The following is a 22,131-nucleotide window of genomic DNA, read 5'->3' as shown; positions in this document are numbered from 1 at the left end:
GCCCAAAAAGAATCTATGGACTGTTTTTGCCAATACAACTGTCAGCAACAGCCTATTTACAGAGTAGTACCATGTGTATAGGGTCTTTAAAAATTCTTTGAGATGTTGCTGTCATATGTCAGTCATGTTGTAGAGAATCAAGTTCCATTTTGAATGTGAGACATTTTCAATGTGCTCATGCACGTTCCTGTGCACTCTTTGTTTCGTGCTTGAATAATTGTTCAGCCCAGGAACATGAAATGACACAAAAGGAAATCTTAAGTCTACATAGTAAATACCATTACATTGTCATGGCTATGCTAAACACACATGGTCTGGACAATACATTTTGGAACTCTGATAAGTGTATGTTAAAGAAGAGAAATTCTTTGTTTTTAGGTTTTTACGCCTTTATTCAGATGGTAGATGGCAGAGAGGCTGACAGGAAACAGGAGAGAAATGACCTGCAGCATAGGTCCCTGGCCAGATTTGAACCAGGGATGCTGCTATTATGTGATATGCGCTCTTACCACTCGACCACCAGGGCGCTCCCAAAAGAGAGAAATTCTAATTATTAACAGAATGTTGTTTGGTTGCACTGTGCAATAAATCATGCCATTTTTTTTCTTTTACTGCATCCATTTACATTTATGGTGAACATAAAGTGTAGCAATTGCACAATCGCACAAATGTCACAATCATTTTGCAACTTGCCAGTTTCAATTTTTCTGTTTAGAAATACAAAATTAGTTCTCAACTGATGTATTTATTTTTCGTTCAGTTTCCCTTCACTTGTACAAGTGTACATATTTTATCTTGTAAATGTTCTGGACTAGATGTGGTTGAATAGGGGCATTTAGACTCAAAATAGTGTATCTGCTGTTTGAACCAAATGCATAGAATTGAGTGGTAAATCAACTCCTGGCCACAAGGACACATAGTAATGTATATTTTAATGGTTATGATGTCTTTATCATATTGTTTTAAAAAATATTTAATGGGCTTTGGTATTAATAACATGTATTCATGTAAACTCAAAATCAAAATCAAAATCAACAAGTAATATCAAAAGTTCAAAGGAAAATCTTGTGTTAAGTCATGTATAGAAACACACTGCAAAACAGTTGAGAAACAAAAAGTCAAAGACAGTATTATATCTTAACAGCAGGGATTTAATCAGGATTGTGAATAGTAAATTAAAAATGGTATCCCTGTTTATGAAGATACTAGATAAGACAGTAGCATTTTTGTTCCTCTCTGTGTATTTTGAAAAACCTTGCAGGGCAAGGTCCTCATATATTGATTACAGCTAGATGTGTAGACTACCTAGTATCAATCTTCATGGCACTTGTTTGTGGATATTTAATAGCAACATTCCAGTTTAATTGCATTGCCATACAGCATGATTAGTCATGGTGCACTTCTAGCAATGGTGTCAAAATTGTTTGTAGTAAGTACTTGGCTTTAATTGCTACCTGACTTGTCATTTTCTCTTTAAAGGCCCTTACAAACACACATTTTAACCCACCAACTGGTCAAAGAAAAAGCACTTTAATGCTTTAAAAGTGAAATAATTTAGGGTTATTTGTGCTTATGATCAGTATTATACATTACCACAATGTAAATAGAAATTGTGCTTTGTTTTGATATTCCTGGTAAGCTTTTTTTTTTTTTTTTTTTTAAGATTATTAATATGTGTTCCTATGCAACTATTGCTGTTCATCAATGTTCACTAGTTCTGAGGTTGTTAAGTTCAGTGTTTTTCTTATAAATCATGGATATTAAAATATTTGCCTTGCTTTGATGTTGTTATTGGATTGTGTAGGGTATAGTCCAACATTTAGGCGTCATTTGAAAGGCGTGTATTGAAATGAAAAGGTTATTTATTAAACTTTGTTACCGATTAGGGAAGTCTATGTCATGGGTGGATGGTGTGTGTGTGTGTGTGCTTGTGCTCGATATTTCTGAGTGCAGACTCCTCGACCAGACACCTCAATGTGGGTGGTGTCAAACGTTTGACTCCACTCACATCAACATTTGACGCCACCCACATCGATCTGCAGTCAAGTTAACGCCTACCAGATACTACATGATACGCTTTCAAAGTAAAACTCCGAGTTAAAGGTGATGTGAGGAAGACTCAGAAAATCATTGTTTTTCCAGTGACTAGTGTCAATTCTCAAATCTACTTAAGGAGTGCCAGCGATAGCATTTCACAGCACACTGTACTTGTGTGATTGAGTATATGACAATACAAATGTATTAGTAATACATGTATATAATGTACATTGTTATAAAGCCACTTTGTTGCTTGTTACTGTATTAATTAAACCAGTTTATGAATAAAATAAACAAGATTATTTTTGTTACCCAAATCAGCTTTCTAACATGAACATGAAACAATGTGTGTGTCAAGTCAGCTTCACTTAACCCTTGTGCAGTCTTAACATTCTGTGTACTCCCCTTGTTTTAAGAGTCAAAAATGACTTGTCTTCACTTAACACCTAAAACAAAGCAGCTAGTTTTAAACCTCAAATCTACTTTAAATGAAGAAACTAACCCTAACCCACTAATCACAAACTTTATGAATATCTGTTTTCCCCATCTTTACAGTGCAGAAAGGCTGCATTTAATTAGTGGTCACCACTTGTTTTTATTACCACACATTAGCTATTACAACATAACATTATTACTATATGGTTCTGTATAGGTGTCTGGAAGATTTTTTCAGGAGTAGCACTTATAAAGCCTGAACTAAAGCCTCTCCTCCTCTCAAGTCCTCACCTCCGATCGTCTTCACTTTGATTTAAAATCACAGTAATGTCTTCTGTGTTGTTCTCCTCACTAACCATGCGCTCAGGTTCAAATTCAAAAGTCCGAACAGAGGACATGTTTATCTCTCTGTAGTGTAAACAGATTAGGACCGAGGACCACTGCAACCGTTTGACTTTTACTATCCAGAATTCATTGCGACTAGTGGCGGCTGTTGACAAAAATATTTGGGGGGGTACAGTTTGATGGTTGGTGGTCCTAGGGTTAGTGTCAAACAAACCATAGCACCACTTCATACCATAGCAAAAAAATTAAAATAAGAAAGGAAAACCACTCTAAAAACAACACAACACACTATAATGTCCCCTGGTTTGTCTCAGTATGGTATCTCAGACCCACAGAGAGAGGAATAACATATATGATAGATATGATAAAATGCTCATTTCACTCACATCACCTAAAGTTACCAGCAGTTAAAGCAGAGTTATCAATAAGGTAAAATGCTTAAAAAGAGACAGATTTTACTGTAATATGTTAGTTGTTGCAATACCTAAACATGACAATAGATGGCGTATTAAGCACTATACACTGTTGTGATTAAGCATAATTTATTTAACTTCTTATCTATATAGTTGATGACAACATTAATCTAATAAAGCCTACAAGTGTTCATAGTCTGGGATCCTTATAACAAGTCCTTGCCAGAGGTGTGTGTACATGTGTTCCACAGTGTGGAGGTTGCCTGACTGCTTCTACAGGTTCCTTCAGTTATCCTACTACCCCAGGTCATGAAGAATATGATCACCAGGTCAACTGTGCCTGGGTGATCCGCACTGACCCAAACAAGGTACATTTTAGTCTCTCTTAAGTGAAGTGAGTTCTTTATTCCTCTTGTCATTATATGGCAAAACGGTAAATCAACCATACTTATATAGCCCTTTTCTGGTCTTTTGACCACTGAAAGCACTTTCACACTATAGGTCGACATGAGGACTGGAGGAGCTGGGAATGGAACCACCAATCTGCTCTACCTCCTGAGCCACAGCTGCCCTGATATACTTGTCTCAGTCATTTAATTCTCAAAAGGTAATGTCCAGGTGGTTTATTTGAGCTTCTCAGCTAACAAAAGACCCTTTTGTGAGGTTTTCTAAACCTCCCTCAGTGTTTACTGTATGTGTAGGTTTCATAGTTAAGTAAAGTTTTTAATACATGAATAATGATAGGCATTGGTGAGATCACATTACATTTCCCAGAAACACTACATCTGATTTCAAATTACATATTATGGCCAGTTGAACACTGTCTCAAATAATTTAATTTAAATTAAATTAAATTAAATTAAATTGTATGGATTGTCTGGACTGTACTCTGAGAGATAATTGATGACTGGTTTGGAATTGACCAACTTCTTAGAAAGTGATCTCTCTTAGGCTGCTGGATCATGCACCAGTGGCGTGTACAGACTTTTTGAAGGGCAGAGGCGAAAAGAAAAAAAAGGGCACATACAGCGCTTTCTCGTCACTGAAGAGGGCATTTTAGCATGCGTTTTTGCCACCCAAGAGGGCAGCTGTATTTTGCCAACCAGGAGGGCACTTTAGCACGTTTCTGCCTCCCAAGAGGGCACTTTAGCGTGCGTTTTTGCCACCAAAGAGGGTAGTTTATCATGTTTTAACCAGCCAAGGGGGTAGTTTAGTGTATTTTTTTCCACCCAAGAGGGCAGTTTAGTGTGTTTTGCCAACCAGGAGGGCACTTTTGGCTTCCAAAAGGGCACTTTAGTGTGACAATTGAGCCCTTGTGCACACCACTGTAGTGCACAGTTTAATTTCTATTAGATCTTGTTTTCTGAAAACTGCTGCTTGTTGCTGAAAAGGAGTTGCTGAGTGTGTTGAGACCAATTTGAACTGCAGAAAGTACATGTTTGTGTCCTCATACCAATACAAACAATGAGCAAGAGACAGAAAGAGGTTAATATTGTTAGGGTTAGTGTATATGAATATAAGAGCCCAACCGATATGGGATTTTTGAAACCGATACCGATTTTTAGAATGTGGTTGCTGATATGATTTTTTGAACTGGAATGAAAACAGACCTTCTATGTGGATTGTTCTCTGATTTTGCACCGATATGAGGCTGCTTTATTAAACAAGTAACTAATGACGTATTTTTAACATTGTTAAACATTTCTAGAAATGAACACCAACAAAATAGAGAATTAATAAAAACAAAATAGCAAAATAAACATCAGTACTGTAGGCCTACCGTATCAGTCATTATTTCAATTGATTGAATTTCAATCAGAAATGCTTTTTTTCTTGTTTATCAATAAATGTTATCAATATTTCACCGTTCATGTATAACTATAACTCACAAACAGCAGAGTTTTCGACTCAGCCGGTATCACTCGTGTACAGTCGGGCACAGCCGGTTTCATTCGTGTGAGTCGGTTATCGTTTTCGGGGCTCTGCTAGCATGCCTGTCGGATGTTCGAATCCTCGCGGAAGTACTGACGTGTTCAGACTTTGCACGAGAGGTGGCTAGTTTAGCTAGCTAGGTAGAGCCGGGTAGTGACACAGCGGCCGTATCAGGTAAGAAAAGACTGTCATTGACTATTTTCACTGTAATAGCAAACGCAGACAAATGACACAGGTACGTGTTGAAACAAAGAAAGTGGTTTCATAGCGGTTGTATCATTAAGTAAGTACTGATGGGGTTATTAAATAACAGTGATTTCTGATTGAGCTAGCTTGCTAACGATGTAGCCGTTGTCAACGTAGTATTGTACCTCCGGAAGTGAGTTGTCACTTAGCAGACCCTTGCTGGTAATTGTAGTTCAGCGTTTTCTGGGTGAACCTATATTGCAACGGGAATAGAGTGAGTCGTGAACTACAATTATTTTCCTGGCTATAATGTCCACTGCACTGGAGTTGTAGGAATTGTAGTCACATAAACTGCTCTAAGAGCCGACAGTGGCGAACTGAAGCCTTAGTGGAACTACATAACCCATACAAGCCGTAATTTGGGCCGAAGGGCAATTAGCATTAGATAGCTAGTTAGCTATTTCTATGATTGCTTCATAAGCTAACGTGAGTAACTCTAAAATAACATCACTGACGAAACCTCAATAGTGTGTATAGCATGATATGCCTACTTATTTATCTGTGTCCTTCCTTATGTTATGGTTTCCTCATACTGTTTTGATAAATATGACTTATTAGCTGTCTTCTCATCTTCCTTAGTCTGTTAGCTATTTATGCAGCTAACGCTAACGTTGGCTATAACCAATAGTAGTTCTCCACGGTCCTGCCTTCTTGGCTAATGTTATACTAATAAATAAAGTGTTGTGACCGCTACTGCAGCACATCGCAGTTGGTAATCAAATATCTGCAACTTGCAACCTTAAATTATTATTTTAAAAGTGGGACAACCGCGAATCCACTTGGTTTAAAATCAATGGGGCTCGTTGAAGCACTACGTAAAAGTAGCCGAAATATTGTATGTCGCCATCGGTTAGATATAAGTGATGAAAAATGTTTACATAGCTTTCTAACCGAGTTCCTGCAAGATTTTGTTCCCCTAGTCATTCCCCCTGTCCGTAATCAACAATGTCTCCAATGGTCGTGTTTACACACAGATGCAGGTATTGGCAGACAGCTGACCATCTGAACTCTCCTCATCACAGATAAAGTTTACATCACATTAAAAAAAATGTAAATATATGTATATACAGCTTATCACAAATATCTGTGTAGGCACTTTCCCTTCATAACTAGTCTTACTGGGTGAACACCCATTTACTTTTTCATTTCCTGTTCTGTGTGATCTTTTCTTGGGACTGCCTGCAGAACTACAGATGCTCATTATTAGCAATAAATGTTTGATGCAAACACATAAAAGTGATGTATGGTATTATTTGGACTGTTACTGCCATGATATCACCCATAGCTACTGGGAGGACTATCTCGAAAAAGGCCTCACTGGAAGCTAGATTAGACACCTGAGCACCTTGAAAACAAAGTATAGTTTCTTCTTGAAGATAAAAAAAACATTAATTATGCTGTTACAATTTTTTAATAGTGTCTACACAGTTGAAACACAGCATTATGATTATCGATGAGGGCAGAAATTAGATATCAGATTCTACAGTTTGGAGATGTAGTGTGCATATTGTGTGTTTTCAATTTAGGAGAATCTTGTTCAAGTTGTTTCCCATATCTGAAATCAAGTACACACATTTCACTTTACAGGAGTCAATGGTACTGCTCATTGCAGCGTATACAGTCTATTTTAGTCAGACTACCAAAGTAGCCTATATTTATGCACCGCTTCTAAAACGTCCTCTTTTCTTCACTTGCAGAATGTCAGAAGGGGACAGTGTTGGGGAGTCAATCCATGGGAAACCATCTGTAATCGCTGCGTTTTTCACACGGATTGGACAGGTAACATGATTATCTCTGGGGTGATGCATAACGTCATCATTAAAATTATTAGGAGTAATTTCATACTCTGGCCGAAACACTGAATTGTATGTCTCGTGACCATGAAGCAACTTGTCTGATTACATTGCTAACACAAGAACCCTGATCTTTGCATGAATTGCAGATAAGGATTTTTTTTGTGTTTCACTTACTTCCTAGTAGTAGTATTCGGGTGGGAGGTGGTTACCAGTTTATCCAGTTGTATTGTATTTGATTGTCCCTTATACTAATTATAGATTTAGACAATAGTCATGTTCAGTTAAGACCAGTATGACCATGCTGTGTCTCCACAAAATGAAAGTGAAAGAGAGACAGCATTTATTTTCTTTTTTCAGATACTCTGCCTCTCATGGCTGATTTTCATTTCCTTTTGTGGGTTTTTTTTTTGTAACAGGTCTATCAGTCATGGCTAGACAAGTCAACGCCATTCTATGCAGTGCGATGGGCAGCCACTCTACTACTTACTGCTGTATACATGATCAGAGTGTACATACTACAGGTAATTGTTCATTTCTGGTGTTTTTTTCCAATTGTCTGTGAGTATGTGGTCAGGGAAGTTAGAAAAATGTGATCATTGTAGCATTAAGCAGCACACACAATAAAAGCAGTACCGGAAATCATTATCTTGCCTTGAAATAAACACTGCCTTTGTGAATTTTACAATGTCCAATTTTTTTAGACTGTCACAGTGATTAGGTGTTCAATCACATGTACTGATTATATAACTAGCATTTTATCCTGTTGTTGTTCTGGATTGCATTACATTTATGGCTCATTGTGTTTTGTTTTTTGCTCATTTTCATCAAAGGTAAAAGATTGTCTTGGATGATACTCCAAGAGGACAGTGACTGTACAAATGTTTGTTGTTGGAGTTCATTCTTCTGGCTTTAGGAGTGTGACTGAGAGTTCACATTTGATTTACCTGTTTGTGTGTGACATCAGAGTTCAAACATTTTGTCTACTCGCCTGTTCTGTTCCCATGCAAATGTTGTAACTTATTTGTGTATGTTGTTTTCTAACCAAGGTGCACTTTCATGTTTACTAGCTGCTCAGAAACTCTTTTCATTTGGTGATATTTCCTGTTCTGCTTTTCAGGGCTGGTATATAGTAACATATGCTTTGGGAATCTACCATCTCAACCTGTTCATTGCTTTTCTATCGCCAAAAGTGGATCCTTCAATGCTTGACGAAGGCAAGTCCATCAAGAATCAGTTATTTGTGACGTGGTTGTTGTGTTCTTGGCTGTAGGTTACCTCTTGGGGTATTACCCATCTGTTCATTTACACTTTTGAATAGTCACAATTTTTCAACATTAATTCCATCAAAGGTCAAAGTTAAATCAGATGCTACTAAGAATGCATTCTCATACACAATACAGGCATGCATCAATATGTTTAATATGAAAGCTTTCTTAGTGTTTATATAATTGTTTGAACAGCAGATTACTATTGTACACATTTGAGGATGGAGTTGAAATTTATTCTTAAAGACTTGTTGGGTTAACATTGTCCATGGGTAACATGGATGGATTCAAGCTATCAAAAAAAAGCCCTCAGTCCACAAAATCAAACTTAATCATAACATCAAAGGAAATGAAATGTCACAGTTGTAGCCACATTGTTAATTAGCAAGTTTTTTTCTCCTTTTAGATTAATGTCATTAAAACATAAACATACTGATAATAATTTTGATTGGATGATGTTTTTAATGTTTAGACATTGTTGGTCTAAATTCTGATTCATGACTGAAGATGCCACCTTTTAACCACCTAATCACCCTGTAACCTATCTCTCCTGTAGATGAAGGCCCATCCCTTCCGACCAAGCAGAATGAGGAGTTCCGCCCTTTCATCAGGAGGTTGCCTGAATTCAAATTCTGGTGAGAGTCCAGCTCATCATCTCAGCATCTATCACTTTCATCCACAGAGTAATTGCAAATTATATTCTTTGGAATCACCTGTGTGGTCCAAAGTTAAGCCATGTAGAGCTCATTTGTAAAAGGAGGTGACATTTTAGCATAAACCAAAGATTGGGTTGAATTAATCAGTGTGTATTTGCTTGTGACCTTTTTGTGATTGTACAGCTTCATCTCAACTTAATCTCTGCTTCATCCCTGTCATCCATAGATCATAGAGCATAACTGTTTTTCTGAAGACACATTAAATATTAAAGTTTGTCATTATACTTTTGTAAGCAGGATTTGACAAACTTACACTGTTATACTTTATCCGCGACACACACATTTCTCTGTGTCCTACCATTGACAGTGTGTGTTTACCCTTCCATGAATATAATTTATTTATTTATGCAAACTCTGTTTCCTCTTGTGTACTAAAGCAGGAAGAGAGGAAAGTGTTTTGCATCAGTCAGCATACAGATTTTCCATGTGGTTCATTTCTAAACTGTCAAAAAGCATTAGTTTTTTGTTTTTGTGCCCCCGCCCAATTTAAAAATATGAACGACCAGGTTGTTTTAAGCTGAGAGATAACTATAGCTTTCTTGCATTTCCCTGTGTGGATTGTTCTGGACTGCATATTAATCTCCCCATAGTGATCGGGAATTTAATTATCCATCAGTGTCTAGACACATGTAATAAGTGACAGAATTGTGAACTCATGCTTCGTCATTGTCACCGATGTGGTTACGCTGTTTCTAACCGAAGTTATGTTACTTCTTTTTCAGGCATTCAGCGACAAAAGGCATTGTCATCGCCATGATTTGCACATTTTTTGAAGCCTTCAATGTGCCAGTGTTCTGGCCTATACTTGTAATGTACTTCATCATGCTCTTCTGCATTACCATGAAGAGGCAGATCAAGGTAAAAAAAAGTACACACTCACTGACAGATACATGCACTGTATAAAACTACACTCTAGCTGAACTGGAGTCACAGTGTAAACATTTCACACATTACAGTTTATCCAGAAAGTGCTCCGTGGATTAGACGGGATATCTATTGTTTGTTGCTTGTGCAAAAGGAGAGAGAGAACTCCTATTCATCATGCACCATGCACAAGAGCTGTATAAAATGTCAGGAACACCTAGACTATATCATGAAAATCCAAAAATTAAAGGCCCCTCTGACAAAGCAAAATTGATCTTAACATTCACAAAGGTCACATTTATTTGAGGGGTTATTTTGATTGCATTATATTCTGTTGTCTATGTCTACCTTTTAATAATTAAGCAAACCCTAGTGGTATTTCTCTTGCTAATTCTCTTCTTTTTTCTTCCCCGTCTTCTCTAGCATATGATCAAGTACAGATACCTACCCTTCACACATGGGAAGAGGACATACAAAGGCAAGGACGACACAGGGAAAGCTTTTGCTAGTTAAAAACTCCCACTTACCATCCCCTCCCTCTAATTTGAAATTTATCAGCCACAGCTAGTGGGGGGTGACACGGGTTAGAGATTTTTTTTGTTTGTTTTTTGTAAGGGGGACAGTAACATGAGAACATAACGTAAAAAATAAAAATTTTGATCCATTGTTGACAGTGTTGTAAGACGATATGAGCAGCACGGATCAAATTAGTTTGGAAATATTGCCTTTGTCTATTAAAGGGTAGGGGGAGGACTTGGATCCTCATTTTAGAATTGGTCTTCATTTGTTCAGTAGTAGGTGAGACTCAGTGCTGCCTTTTGCCTTTTTAACCCCACGGGGTAAGTATAGTCATCAAATATGAACCACACTGAAAAAAAACATTGCAGTTAAAAATTGATGGTGATTAGTGATCATTGGTGATTGGTGATTTCAGTACATCTCCTGGTCCCAAGTGAATAAATTGGAAAATTTTTGATTAATAAAGTGGAGGCTACACATTTCTAACAAGTTATATATTGAAAGTCAGTTGTGTTATTAGCATAATAATGTGATTAGACTAAATTTGAAGGAAATGCAACAGTCATCAAGTTGAAAAATAGTGCTAAAAGTGTGCTGCTACTGCTGCTGCTCTGGCTTACGAGTATCTCTGCCAGTTGTCCTTTGTAGTAAATGCAGACACTTTGGAGAAACTAGTCACATTTCACTTGAATATGCATTCATGATAGGCACATATTGTAATCTCTTGAAATTATTTCACAATATGAATATTTTTTGATTGTCATAAATCATGAATTGGCTAAAAATACAATTCTGTATATTACCCGATTCTCACTGGTGTAGCCAGTGGAGCAACCACCAGTATTGATGACTAAATTTGAATCCTCTCTCACCCACCACATCATTGGATGCATAATTCAGGATGAGTGTCACTAATCCCAACCCATTTAGTCTCCTGTAGCCTGTAGTCTACCTTTTTTAAAAATCAGTTATTTTTGATTAGACACCATTGTAGATTTTGGCAGATGGGATACTTTGTAATTGAACATCCCCAATAAACCAAATTCAGTCATTTTGGGGGGCATTTTGCTTGAAATGGCAAGTTGACAAATTTGCTTTACCTCAGATTTTTACACCATTATGTGGAAAATGATTGAAAACATACCTTTTCTTCAAAGTGCACACCCAGTATTTAAATCCAATTTGTACCAGGGTATAATCTGAGGTAATAGTCAAGCAATTCCATAAAAACCTGGCTGACCTTTTCTCTTTGAAACATTTATCCATCTGTGTTTCAAAGCCTGTGGCCCATTTGATTTGTGTAGACTAGCTGTTGTACTCCTTTATAATCTGTGTTTACTTTGAAAACAGTTATGGTAAATATAGTCATTCCAAGCAAACTGTTGTTCTCTTTCTTTTACAGAGGAAACATAAGAAAACTGAGATTGAGAGCTTTTATTATAACAAATGGATGAAGTGGGTGGAGATCACACTTTCTTTTCTATAACCCTGTAATTTTTTTTTTCTTCATTTTTATCAATGCTGGGGATTTTCTGTCATTACTGAACTTTGATCAGCACTGTAGTAAGGGATCAAAACATTTTCCTGTAAAAAGTTGATGTTTCAAAGGGTTGTCTGGAGGATTTATGTATATATATATATTTTAAAATATGAATTTTCTTTTGAGATTTTTTTTCTTTTTCTTCCAACCACCATACTATTTACAAGTGTTAAAATCCATTTCAGCTGAAATTGATGAAAGCAGAACTGGTTAATTGGGTTCTTGATTTGATTAATTTAATATGTTTCTCATGGATTGCATGTTATTGTTTTCTTGTGCTAAAGTTATAAAAAAAAAAAACAACCTTGATTTTAATAACTTAAGTGTAATTTTTTCACTCCAAATGCTATTAAAGAGGCTGTGTCCCTTGAAACAGTACATGTGTGTATTTGCTTCATATTTTTATACATATATTTCTCATTACAGTTCATATATACTGACATCAAAAAAAATATATATATATTTTTTTTTTCTTTATGATGTCAGCGTAGGGTCAGATGGCTGGTGCTGGTGTAATGGTGTGGGAGATAATTTCTCTGCACATTTTCGGCCAATTGTACGAATTGAGCATCATTGAATTACCACAGCCTACCTGAGTATTGTTGCTGACAATGTCCATACCTTTATGACTACAGTGTACTAGGGGCGGGGGGGAAATCAATACAGCATAGTTTCCCAATATTTTGCATGACAATATTGTATCAATACACAGACGCCCAGTATCAATATTTTATTACAGAAATTGCAGGTGAAAAAGAGTAATGAATTGCAATAATGTCATAAGTCATATCGTGACACGTATTGTGATAATATCGTATCGTGGAGCCACTGGTTATTCCCACCCTACAGTGTACATCTTCTGATGGCTACTTCCAGCGGGATCAAATAATCTCAAACTAGCCTTTTTAACATGACCGTGTGTTCCCTGTACCGAGATGGCCTCCACATTCACCAGATCTCAAACCAACAGAGCACCTTTGGGATGTGGCGGAAGGGGAGATACGCATGATGGATGTGCAGCCCACAAATCTGCAGCAACTGTGTGAGACTATCATGTCAATATGGACCAAAATATCTGGAATGTTTCCAGTAGCTTGTTGAATCTATGCTACTAAGAATTAAGGCAGTTTTAAAAGCAAAAGGGTGTGTGTGTGTGTATGTATCTATGTATTTACATATATATATATATACATACAAACATCACAGGCAGCAGTTTAGATGCTTTTGCATACTGATTTGTGAAATGTCCAACCATTTATAGGCATGTATTTATGATGCATCATGCATACACAAGTGCATGGAAATGATCACTGAGGCTTAACCACCACAGAGTCTGTCAACATAAAGGCAGAAGCTTATCCTATCAGAGTTCACATCAGATTGGGAAACAGTAACTACAACAATGAAACATGTTCTAGCTTTTCTGTGTCTACTGGAATCTCTTCTTCATGCCTTGACTCAATGCATTGTCCCAGGCTCAGAGTTCCACCTGGAAGGAGATTATTTGATAGGTGGACTTTTTAATGTTCATCAAGTCAGTGGTCCTATTTATCACTACAGACCAGAAGCCATCGACTGCTCCAGGTAAGTCTAATAATAAATCTTGCTAATTTCTACATTACCGAAGTTTTGAGAAACATGAACTCCTTATCCCACGAAATCCCTTTTTAAATATCCATATCTGTCTGAAACTTAACTGAGCCTTCATAAAATATGGTAGGACTTGTAAAAACAATATACGTTCTAATATTGTCACTGTCCTTTCTGTGTCTACAGTCAACCCTTCATTCTGTCAAGTTATCGGAAATTTCAGTTGATGAGATTCACTGTGGAGGAAATCAATAACTCCACCAAACTGCTGCCAAATGTATCTCTAGGCTATGAGATATTTGACCACTGCTCAGAAACACAGAATTTTCCAGGTATTTTAAACCTCATCTCAGTCAACGGCTTGATCCAACACTCACACGAGAATCTGTCCAAAGTTATATCAGTGGTCGGCCCTTTCACAAGCACTGAATCCCTGACTATAGCCCCACTCTTCATTGTGGATCTCATTCCTATGGTAAAAACAGTTTTATATTATTTTGTTCTAATTAAAACTACATTGATATTTGAGAATTTATTATCACTGAAAATTATGACATTTTCTCTGTTACTCTTTTAATAGATCAGTTATGGAGCTGGTGTCTCTGCCCTTTCAGAAAAACTGAAATTTCCCTCTATCCTGCGAACAGTACTTCCCAATAAAGACATTGTAGAAATAATTGTTAACATTTTGCAACACTTCAAATGGCACTGGGTTGCATTCCTTCATGTTGATAATGATTATGGCAAAGATGCCTTGGAATTGTTCAAGAAGAGGATTTGGGATACTGAGGTCTGTCTTGCATACACCACAGGCCTCAACGATGATACAAATTATGCCCTGACTTTTAAACAGATAGAAGCACAGAGGGTACATGTCATAATTGTTTTTGCTCCTGAATGGTCTGCCGAAACTCTCATTGAGTCAGCAATAGAACTTAATGTCACAAACAAGGTGTGGATAGCAGATGATGCGTGGTCATCAAACAAGAAGCTCCCAAAAAATAAAGGAATCAAAAACATCGGAACTGTACTTGGGGTTTCTGAGCCAATAATGACAATACCTGGATTCAGGGATTTTATGTTTTCTTCTAAAAACCAGACTCAGTGTGAAAATGCAGAACAAGAGAGGTTTTGTAATCAGATTTGTGACTGCAGCAGCCTGAATCCAGAAGATCTAATTGCTGCAGACCCAGCTTTCTCTTTTCCTGTTTATTCTGCTGTGTATGCCATCGCTCATGCCTTACACAATGTCTTGCAATGTGGAGCTGGAGGATGTAATGACAGTATTACAGTCTACCCATACATGGTAAGTAACTTATACTGATAATTAGATAATATGTCTAATTTTTTCTAACTATCTCACTCTTAGCCATTTAGGTTTGAAAACTTTATCTTATAGACCTTTGAAAGTGACTCTAATACTGGTCTGTTTTGTTATCATAAAACTGATTTTTACCTTCCAAACTTTAGAAATCAGACAACAGATCCTCACATTGTAATGATGCCTTGTAATAGGATCATTTTAATAGAGCAACAACTCCGTGTCAAAGTGATCATGTCATGTCAGGCCTTGTCAAGGCTTGAGAGATCTCTCAGCCACATTAAATCTCTGTGATGTTTAAATAACGCTAAATTAAATTAAATTTATTGGGAGCTCTCAGTGCAAATGTTGTGTCTAATTTCTGCCTTCAGTATTGAGTTTATACAATTGAATAAAGCAATTCATAATACAGGAAAAAGAGAAATTGAATGAGCACACAAAAGTGGAGCATCGCACTGCAGTTCAGAATTTATTTTTTTTAATGTATCTCATCAATACCTCCAATCTCCATAGTTGTGAATACAGAAAAGTAACAATCCTCTGAAATTTGTGTTCCCACATCAGGTCCTAGCAGAGCTGAAGAAGTCAAACTTTCCACTTTTACATGAGAATATTCAGTTTGATAAGAATGGTGACCCCAAATTTGGATTCTATTCTATAATTTATTGGAACCACAGTGGTGATGCAGAGGAGATTGGCTTCACTAAATTTTACCCATCCTTTGATTTCTTCATCAACACCAGCAAAATTCAATGGTTCACAAAGGGAGCAGTAAGTTCTTTTTTCCCAAGAGTTTGTGTGTTGATTAGTAATAGCTGTGATAGAGGAAAAAACACAATTTCAGGAACACCAACCAGTGGTGTAATTTGCAGGGATGTCATGATATTTAGTGTTGTACACCATTTACAAAATCTGATTTGCTGCTATGTAATTGTTTTGTACAGGTGCCCACTTCACTATGTTCCCCAGATTGTCGTGTGGGATATGCAAAAACGCTAAATGGAATTTACAAATGTTGCTTCACTTGTGAAATATGTCCAAGGGGAACCTACATCAACAGTACAGGTAATTTATGGGAGGTTATTACAATTACCGTATACTACTGTAAAAAACTAAAGCAAGTTTGAAATAAAATAAAAGCAAGTTTTAGGCGAACATACAGTTAGTATCACAGATTAAACTTCAAGCCTGATTCTTCAGCTGTCTGAAGGCTGTCTACTCACAAAGGATTTTTTATGAAGTTTATATTTTATCGATTTATATTCTGTCTGTCTTATTGTAAAACAGAAGATCCCTACAATTGCTTCAAATGTAAGGAGACAGAGTGGTCCACACCAGGAAGTACTTCATGTCATCTGCGGGTGGTGGAGTATGTCCCATTCACAGACCAAGGGGCTATACTGGTCATGATTGGGGGTTGTATCTTGGTGGGCCTCGCACTAGCCACGTCTGTTCTCTTTGCCATCAACTACAACACACCTGTGGTCAGATCTGCCGGGGGACCAATGTGCTTCCTTATTTTAGGCTGCATCAGTCTGTGTAATGTTAGTGTATTCTTTTTCTTTGGTAAGCCAACCATTCCCTTTTGTATCCTAAGGTTCCTACCATTTTTTTTGTTCTATGCTGTCTGTCTGGCATGTTTTGTAGTGCGCTCTTTTCAAATTGTTTGCATTTTCAAAATGGCTGCCAAGTTCCCCAAGCTCCACAGCTGGTGGATGAACAATCATGGACAATGGCTGGTCATCACAGTGGTGTTTATTACTCAGGCATTCTTTCTTCTCATTGGCTATTCCACTGCCCCTCCCAAGCCCTACAATGACACATTTTGGTATCCAGACAAAATCATACTTGGCTGTGACATCAATCTCTTTGCATTCATTCCTCCTGTGGTTTTCCTTGCATTTTTGTCTGCCCTTTGCTTCATCTACTCCTACATGGGAAAAGACCTCCCCAAAAATTACAATGAAGCCAAAGCGATAACCTTCTGTCTACTCTTGGTGATGCTCACCTGGATCATCTTTACCACTGAATCTGTACTTTACCATGGAAAGTACATCCATACTCTTAACGCTCTGGCAGTACTCTCCAGTCTCTACTCCTTTATGTTGTGGTATTTCCTCCCAAAATGTTACATCATCATTTTTCAACCCCAAAGAAACACACAGCAGTACTTCCAAGGTCTCATTCAGACTTATACCAAAACAATTAGCCAGTAGCAGCCTCTGATAGATCGATAGATCGATCAATAGATAGATACTTTATTAATCCCGAAGACAATTAAGGCATTCAGTAGCCCATATTGAGTCGAATGCGCTGGAAAAATCCAAGTACATAATTCTCACACCACCACTCCCTTTATCCAGGTAAGAGTACGACCTGTGTAGATAGAGGATGGTGTCCTCCATGCCCAGATTCTCCCAACTGCAGTGGGTCAAGTGCATGGCGGACCTGGGGTCTTAAGAGATGGAGCAGCGTCTTCATTAGATGTGATGTGAGGGCAACAGGCCTGAAGGTGTTGAGCTCCCTGGGGTGTGCCTTCTTTGGGACCGGTATGAATACATGATGAGACATGATGTCTTCCACAGTGTAGGTACCCCCCCAGTCGCAGACTCAGCTTGAAGATGTGCTGAAGTGGCTCCCCCAGTTCCACAGCACAGGCCTTGAGCATTCTTGTCTCTAATGACAGAGGAGCTAATGCGCTTCAGGGTTTCCGAATACTTTCAATGCTATAATAACAATTTAGCTTTTTAGAGTGGACAGTATAGTTTCAAATTATTTGTCTATTTCTTTTAGTAAGGTAATTTAACAACACAGATATTTTATGACTGGTTAATTGGTTGTTTTGCTCAGGGATGCATTGCTAAGCAAATTTTAAATTTGACCTGTTTATACAAGTATTTCAAATGTAAAATATCTATGCAGTGAGGAAAAGAAGTCACTCTACTTAGTTACTTTTAAACTATACTTCTAAAATACTGAACTACTCATCACTTCACTGTATATACATCAGAAAAAACTGCCATGACAAGTTGTACCTTTGCATTTGAATAATTGAATACAATGTTGATGAGACAACATCTACACTACACTGTAAAAATACACTAATACTGTACACTAATACTGTACACTTTAAAATCTGATTATGCCACAGATCAAAGATGTTCCAAGTTAATTTTTTAAAACCCTGTACTAAGTTAGATATTTAGGCTATATGTGCATGTGCAGTAACTAAATAACAATAGATGTGATTTAATAAAAACATAAAATGGAATTATTGTGTGTTTTCCTCTTTTTTTATCAGTCTTTTGAGGTTGCCAGCACCCAACTTTGAAGCCAATTAGACATTTTGGCAAAACTGTGTAATTACAACGTTACATGATAGTAGTGGCCCCAAAAATACCTTTTCCCATAGACTTACATAGTGAATAATATGTCTGTAAATCAGCAGATACATGTTGTTGAATGAATGTAATGTGTATATATTTTGAACTATGTATTTTATTTCGAGATTATTTTTATTTTATATTTTCCAACCACCATACTATTTACAAGTGTTAAAATTCATTTCACTTGACATTGATGAAAGCAGAACTAGTTTAGGCAAGGCAAGGCAAGGCAGTTTTATTTATATAGCGCATTTCATACACAATGGCAACTCAATGTGCTTTACATAAAACAGAAAAAACATGCAATTTGAGAAACATTATCACATACAATTGTGGTTCATCCAATTACTTACTTGCTCTAAACAGTGACACAATGACTGTATTGGACTGTAGTCATCTGGAGACAGTGCTAGGTATATCTGCATGCCATCTGCATAACTGTGATAGTCTACATTACACTTCTGCAGAATTTGACCCAAGGGCAGCATATATAAACTGAACAGTAGGGGTCCAAGAACTGACCCCTGAGGAACTCCACAGAGCCACTCGATCGGATTCATAACTTCCAATGGTCACAAAATAACTCTGCTCTTCTAAGTAGGACCTGAACCAGTCTAGGACTGTTCTGCTGAGTCCTGCCCAAGTTTCCAACCTGTTCAACAGTATACTGTGATCCACAGTGTCAAACGCAGCACTGAGATCCAACAGGACCAGAACTGACACCTTGCCTAAGTCAGTGTTCAACCTTATGTCATTTTACTGGGTTCTTGATTTGATTTAGCCTATATATTTCTCATGAATTGTTGTTATCATTGTCATGTGCTAACAATTAATATGGAGGAGTTAAGGGAGAAACAAACAAAGAAACTGAACTGCACCTAAGCTGCCAATACACATTCATTTCCTTTTTGAATCTAGTTCAGTAAAGTTCATGATTGACTAAACATTTTAAACACTGAACAAAATCTCAAACTTCAGAGGAATACAAGAAAAAAGACAAAAATGTAAACCACAAGAGTGATATGACTGCATTAAATGAATTAATGTGCACCATCAAAACAGAACACATTAGTAAGTACTAGCAACTGTTATGCTGTCATTTACTTAACCTTCCATTTTAAGTACAACTTCCTCCTTAAATCTCACTAAAACCATTTGAGGGCACTATTAGTCTTATGCTACTACTATAATTGGAGAGCAGGATGTTTGTCCGTCCATCTGTCCATCTCTCCGTTCACCTTTCGCCAACCCCCTCCAAGGTTTAGGGAGCCAGCCATTGCATATGGCATTTTTTTCACATTTCATTTCATGTCAACTTCAATTTCTATTTCAATGTTAAATAAATAGTCTGCAGTTATATTTTTTATTTGGGACTCCAGGCTGGCCTGGGACTATTTTTTCAGCCTGTGACGTATATGCGTAGAGACGGCGTACGTAGGGGCGTGAACAACGGGAGGAAAAGACCACAACAAAGGAGAGGATTAGTTTCAGCCCCGTTTCCACTGCAGGAACATTGGGGTAATTTTACGGGGCCGGGCTGTTGGTGTGTGTCTCTATTGCAGGCACCTCCCCCGAAGGAACCTCTCCCGGAACTTTTACGGAGGCTAGCATCAGGGTAGGTACTCCATTCGGCCCTGAAAAGTTCCTGGGTGGGGCGTGAAATGTACTCTGTGCTGATTGGGTATACTCAAAGTGGGATGTGGCATCAACAGAAAGCGCAAAAATAAGCAGCATTTTAAAAAACCCAGCAGAGGAAGAACAGTAGTAGAAAGTGTCTACACTGCTGGAAAAAAGTTGATAATGTTGACTGTCATGTACACCAACACACAAACCAGAAACGCGGCAACCAGCTCAGCTCCTCCATGTTTACCTCCTCATTGTCGTTTTCTTTGTTATGTTTTCGGCGAGGCGCCTCTGTGACGTCATGGTCAGAGTCCGGTGGGTCCTATCTGGGTCCTACTCTGCTACGGAAACATAACAGCTGAAAGGACAGTGAGAGGACATTCCTGTAAAGGTCCCGTCTCCTAAATTATACCTGCAGTGTAATGTTACAGTAATGGAAATTTATCCACGGTGAAGGACATTTTCAACATGCCTAACAAGAGTAAATCACTGTTGGAAAATACTTGCAATACCGCCAAACGCTGCATGACATTAACCCAAGTCATGTACGAAACCACAAAACACAATACACACAGTAGCTAATGCTAATGCTACAGTTTGTTGGCTGCTCACCCATACAGCCTTCCAACCATGTAATTATCCTTCCACGATATGAATTCACACATTATGTTCCTCTTTGTCTCAGGGTTAAGATAATTTTTGTTCCACAGTTAAATAATAACTCGACTAACAAAAACTTTGATTTATGAATGAGGGTCCGGGATCATGTTGTTAGCAAAAATACATGCGCTGCGGACACATACACACACAATAATGGATAATGCTGGAAATAAAATTATTGTTGATCTTCATTTTTTACGCTGCATTCATGTTGGTTACCACTAAACAGCCAAGCTGCAAAGTAAACAATCACTATATCTATAAATACCCCTTTTCCACCAAGCTGGAGCTGGTGCTGGTTCTGAGCCAGAGCCTGACTAAGCACCGGTTATTTGCTTTTCCACCACCAAAGCTCTCGCCCGGAGCCTCAGAACAGGTGCCAGAGCAAGCACCAACTCTTTGCTGGTTTATTAGCAGACTAGCGGGGTTAACGTTCATTAGCTGACTAGCGTGGCATTTACAGATGGTTAAAGATTTGTTGATTAAAAGTACTATTTTTATCTTTTTTTTTTGCAAGAGCTGTCGTCTTCTTCTTCTTCTTTTTCTTCTCCTTTTTCTTCTTCTTCTTCGTTTCCGACAGGCTAGATGCCTTGCACCATGTTGCTGCCTCTCACTGGTGAATCATCGAAGTGCTTCAAAGGCGCACGCTGGTTACGTTATATGGTGACGTAATCGCGTGGCTCCTTGCCGGTGGAAAAGCAACAGGTTCGTAAGAGGTGCTTGGATTAGCACCAACTGAGCACTGACTCTAGCAATAGCTCCGAACCAGCACTGGCTCCAGCTCGGTGGAAAAGGGGTAAAAGTCTCCACTGAGGTTACGGTGAAGTTTAGGTTTATAAACAACTTCTTCAGCAGAGAGACAACACCACAGGTCACCATTTCTGACGGTCACAGATTTTGGTGTAACACTGGTTAAAACCAGGCAGGGAGTTTCAGTCCTCTGAAATGAGGCCAACGCAGAAGTAACTTAGAGCTGCATCCTATCAAAATGCCACCAGGAGGTGACCGTTTTGTGTTCAAAACGACTTCCTAACCTTTTCATGCATTGTGTCCACTATATTACAATTTAGTCTGTGTGTCATAGCCTATATAAACATTTTTCGGAAGTCTCATTATTAATATATATTGACTTTGTTAGCCAGTGGTGTGTCATCATGCATTATCTCATTTTAACCCTTGGATGCATGAACGACCGATACCTACACTCTTCCATGAGTGGGGTCAAAAATGACCCCAATTAGAATCAATGTGTTTTTGCAATGAATTTAAAAAATGTCTTTCATTTTGGTTAAAGGTGATTATATTTATTATATTTGAGTCAACAAAAAAATGATTTTACATTTAACAAGTTTATTTCTAACTTTTTTTTAACACACACACACACACACACACACACACACACACACACACATGCGCACACACCCACACACACAAATCACCAAT

At 37.8% G+C, this 22,131-nt stretch overlaps 2 protein-coding genes across 5 annotated transcripts; both read left to right on the top strand.

The window, feature by feature from the left end:
* The first annotated feature begins 5,254 nt into the window (after positions 1 to 5,254).
* On the top strand, positions 5,255 to 12,486 carry rer1 (retention in endoplasmic reticulum sorting receptor 1). Of its 4 annotated transcripts, XM_053317009.1 has the most exons (9): positions 5,303 to 5,336; positions 6,329 to 6,388; positions 7,106 to 7,187; positions 7,621 to 7,725; positions 8,322 to 8,418; positions 9,026 to 9,104; positions 9,908 to 10,043; positions 10,473 to 10,527; positions 11,971 to 12,486. In XM_053317009.1, the coding sequence occupies exons 2-9, from the start codon at positions 6,354 to 6,356 to the stop codon at positions 11,979 to 11,981; spliced, it is 600 nt and encodes a 199-aa protein (XP_053172984.1). In that variant the 5' UTR covers positions 5,303 to 5,336; positions 6,329 to 6,353; the 3' UTR covers positions 11,982 to 12,486. The 4 variants fall into 4 exon arrangements, with proteins under 4 accessions (XP_053172985.1, XP_053172984.1, XP_053172983.1 ...); XM_053317008.1 differs by having other exon boundaries at positions 5,306 to 5,336; positions 10,473 to 12,486; XM_053317010.1 differs by lacking the exon at positions 6,329 to 6,388 and having other exon boundaries at positions 5,255 to 5,336; positions 10,473 to 12,486.
* A 1,024-nt stretch (positions 12,487 to 13,510) lies between these two features.
* On the top strand, positions 13,511 to 17,235 carry LOC128356834 (taste receptor type 1 member 1-like). The gene is made up of 6 exons (XM_053316987.1): positions 13,511 to 13,692; positions 13,885 to 14,173; positions 14,279 to 15,004; positions 15,584 to 15,787; positions 15,964 to 16,084; positions 16,307 to 17,235. Exons 1-6 carry the CDS (start codon positions 13,511 to 13,513, stop codon positions 17,233 to 17,235), a joined length of 2,451 nt encoding a protein of 816 aa, XP_053172962.1.
* Positions 17,236 to 22,131: the final 4,896 nt, after the last annotated feature.

This window comes from Scomber japonicus, chromosome 4, assembly GCF_027409825.1.
Source record: "Scomber japonicus isolate fScoJap1 chromosome 4, fScoJap1.pri, whole genome shotgun sequence".
Lineage (NCBI taxonomy): Eukaryota > Metazoa > Chordata > Actinopteri > Scombriformes > Scombridae > Scomber > Scomber japonicus.
The sequence above is the reverse complement of the archived record's forward strand: the minus strand, read 5'-3'. Positions and strand labels throughout refer to the sequence as shown.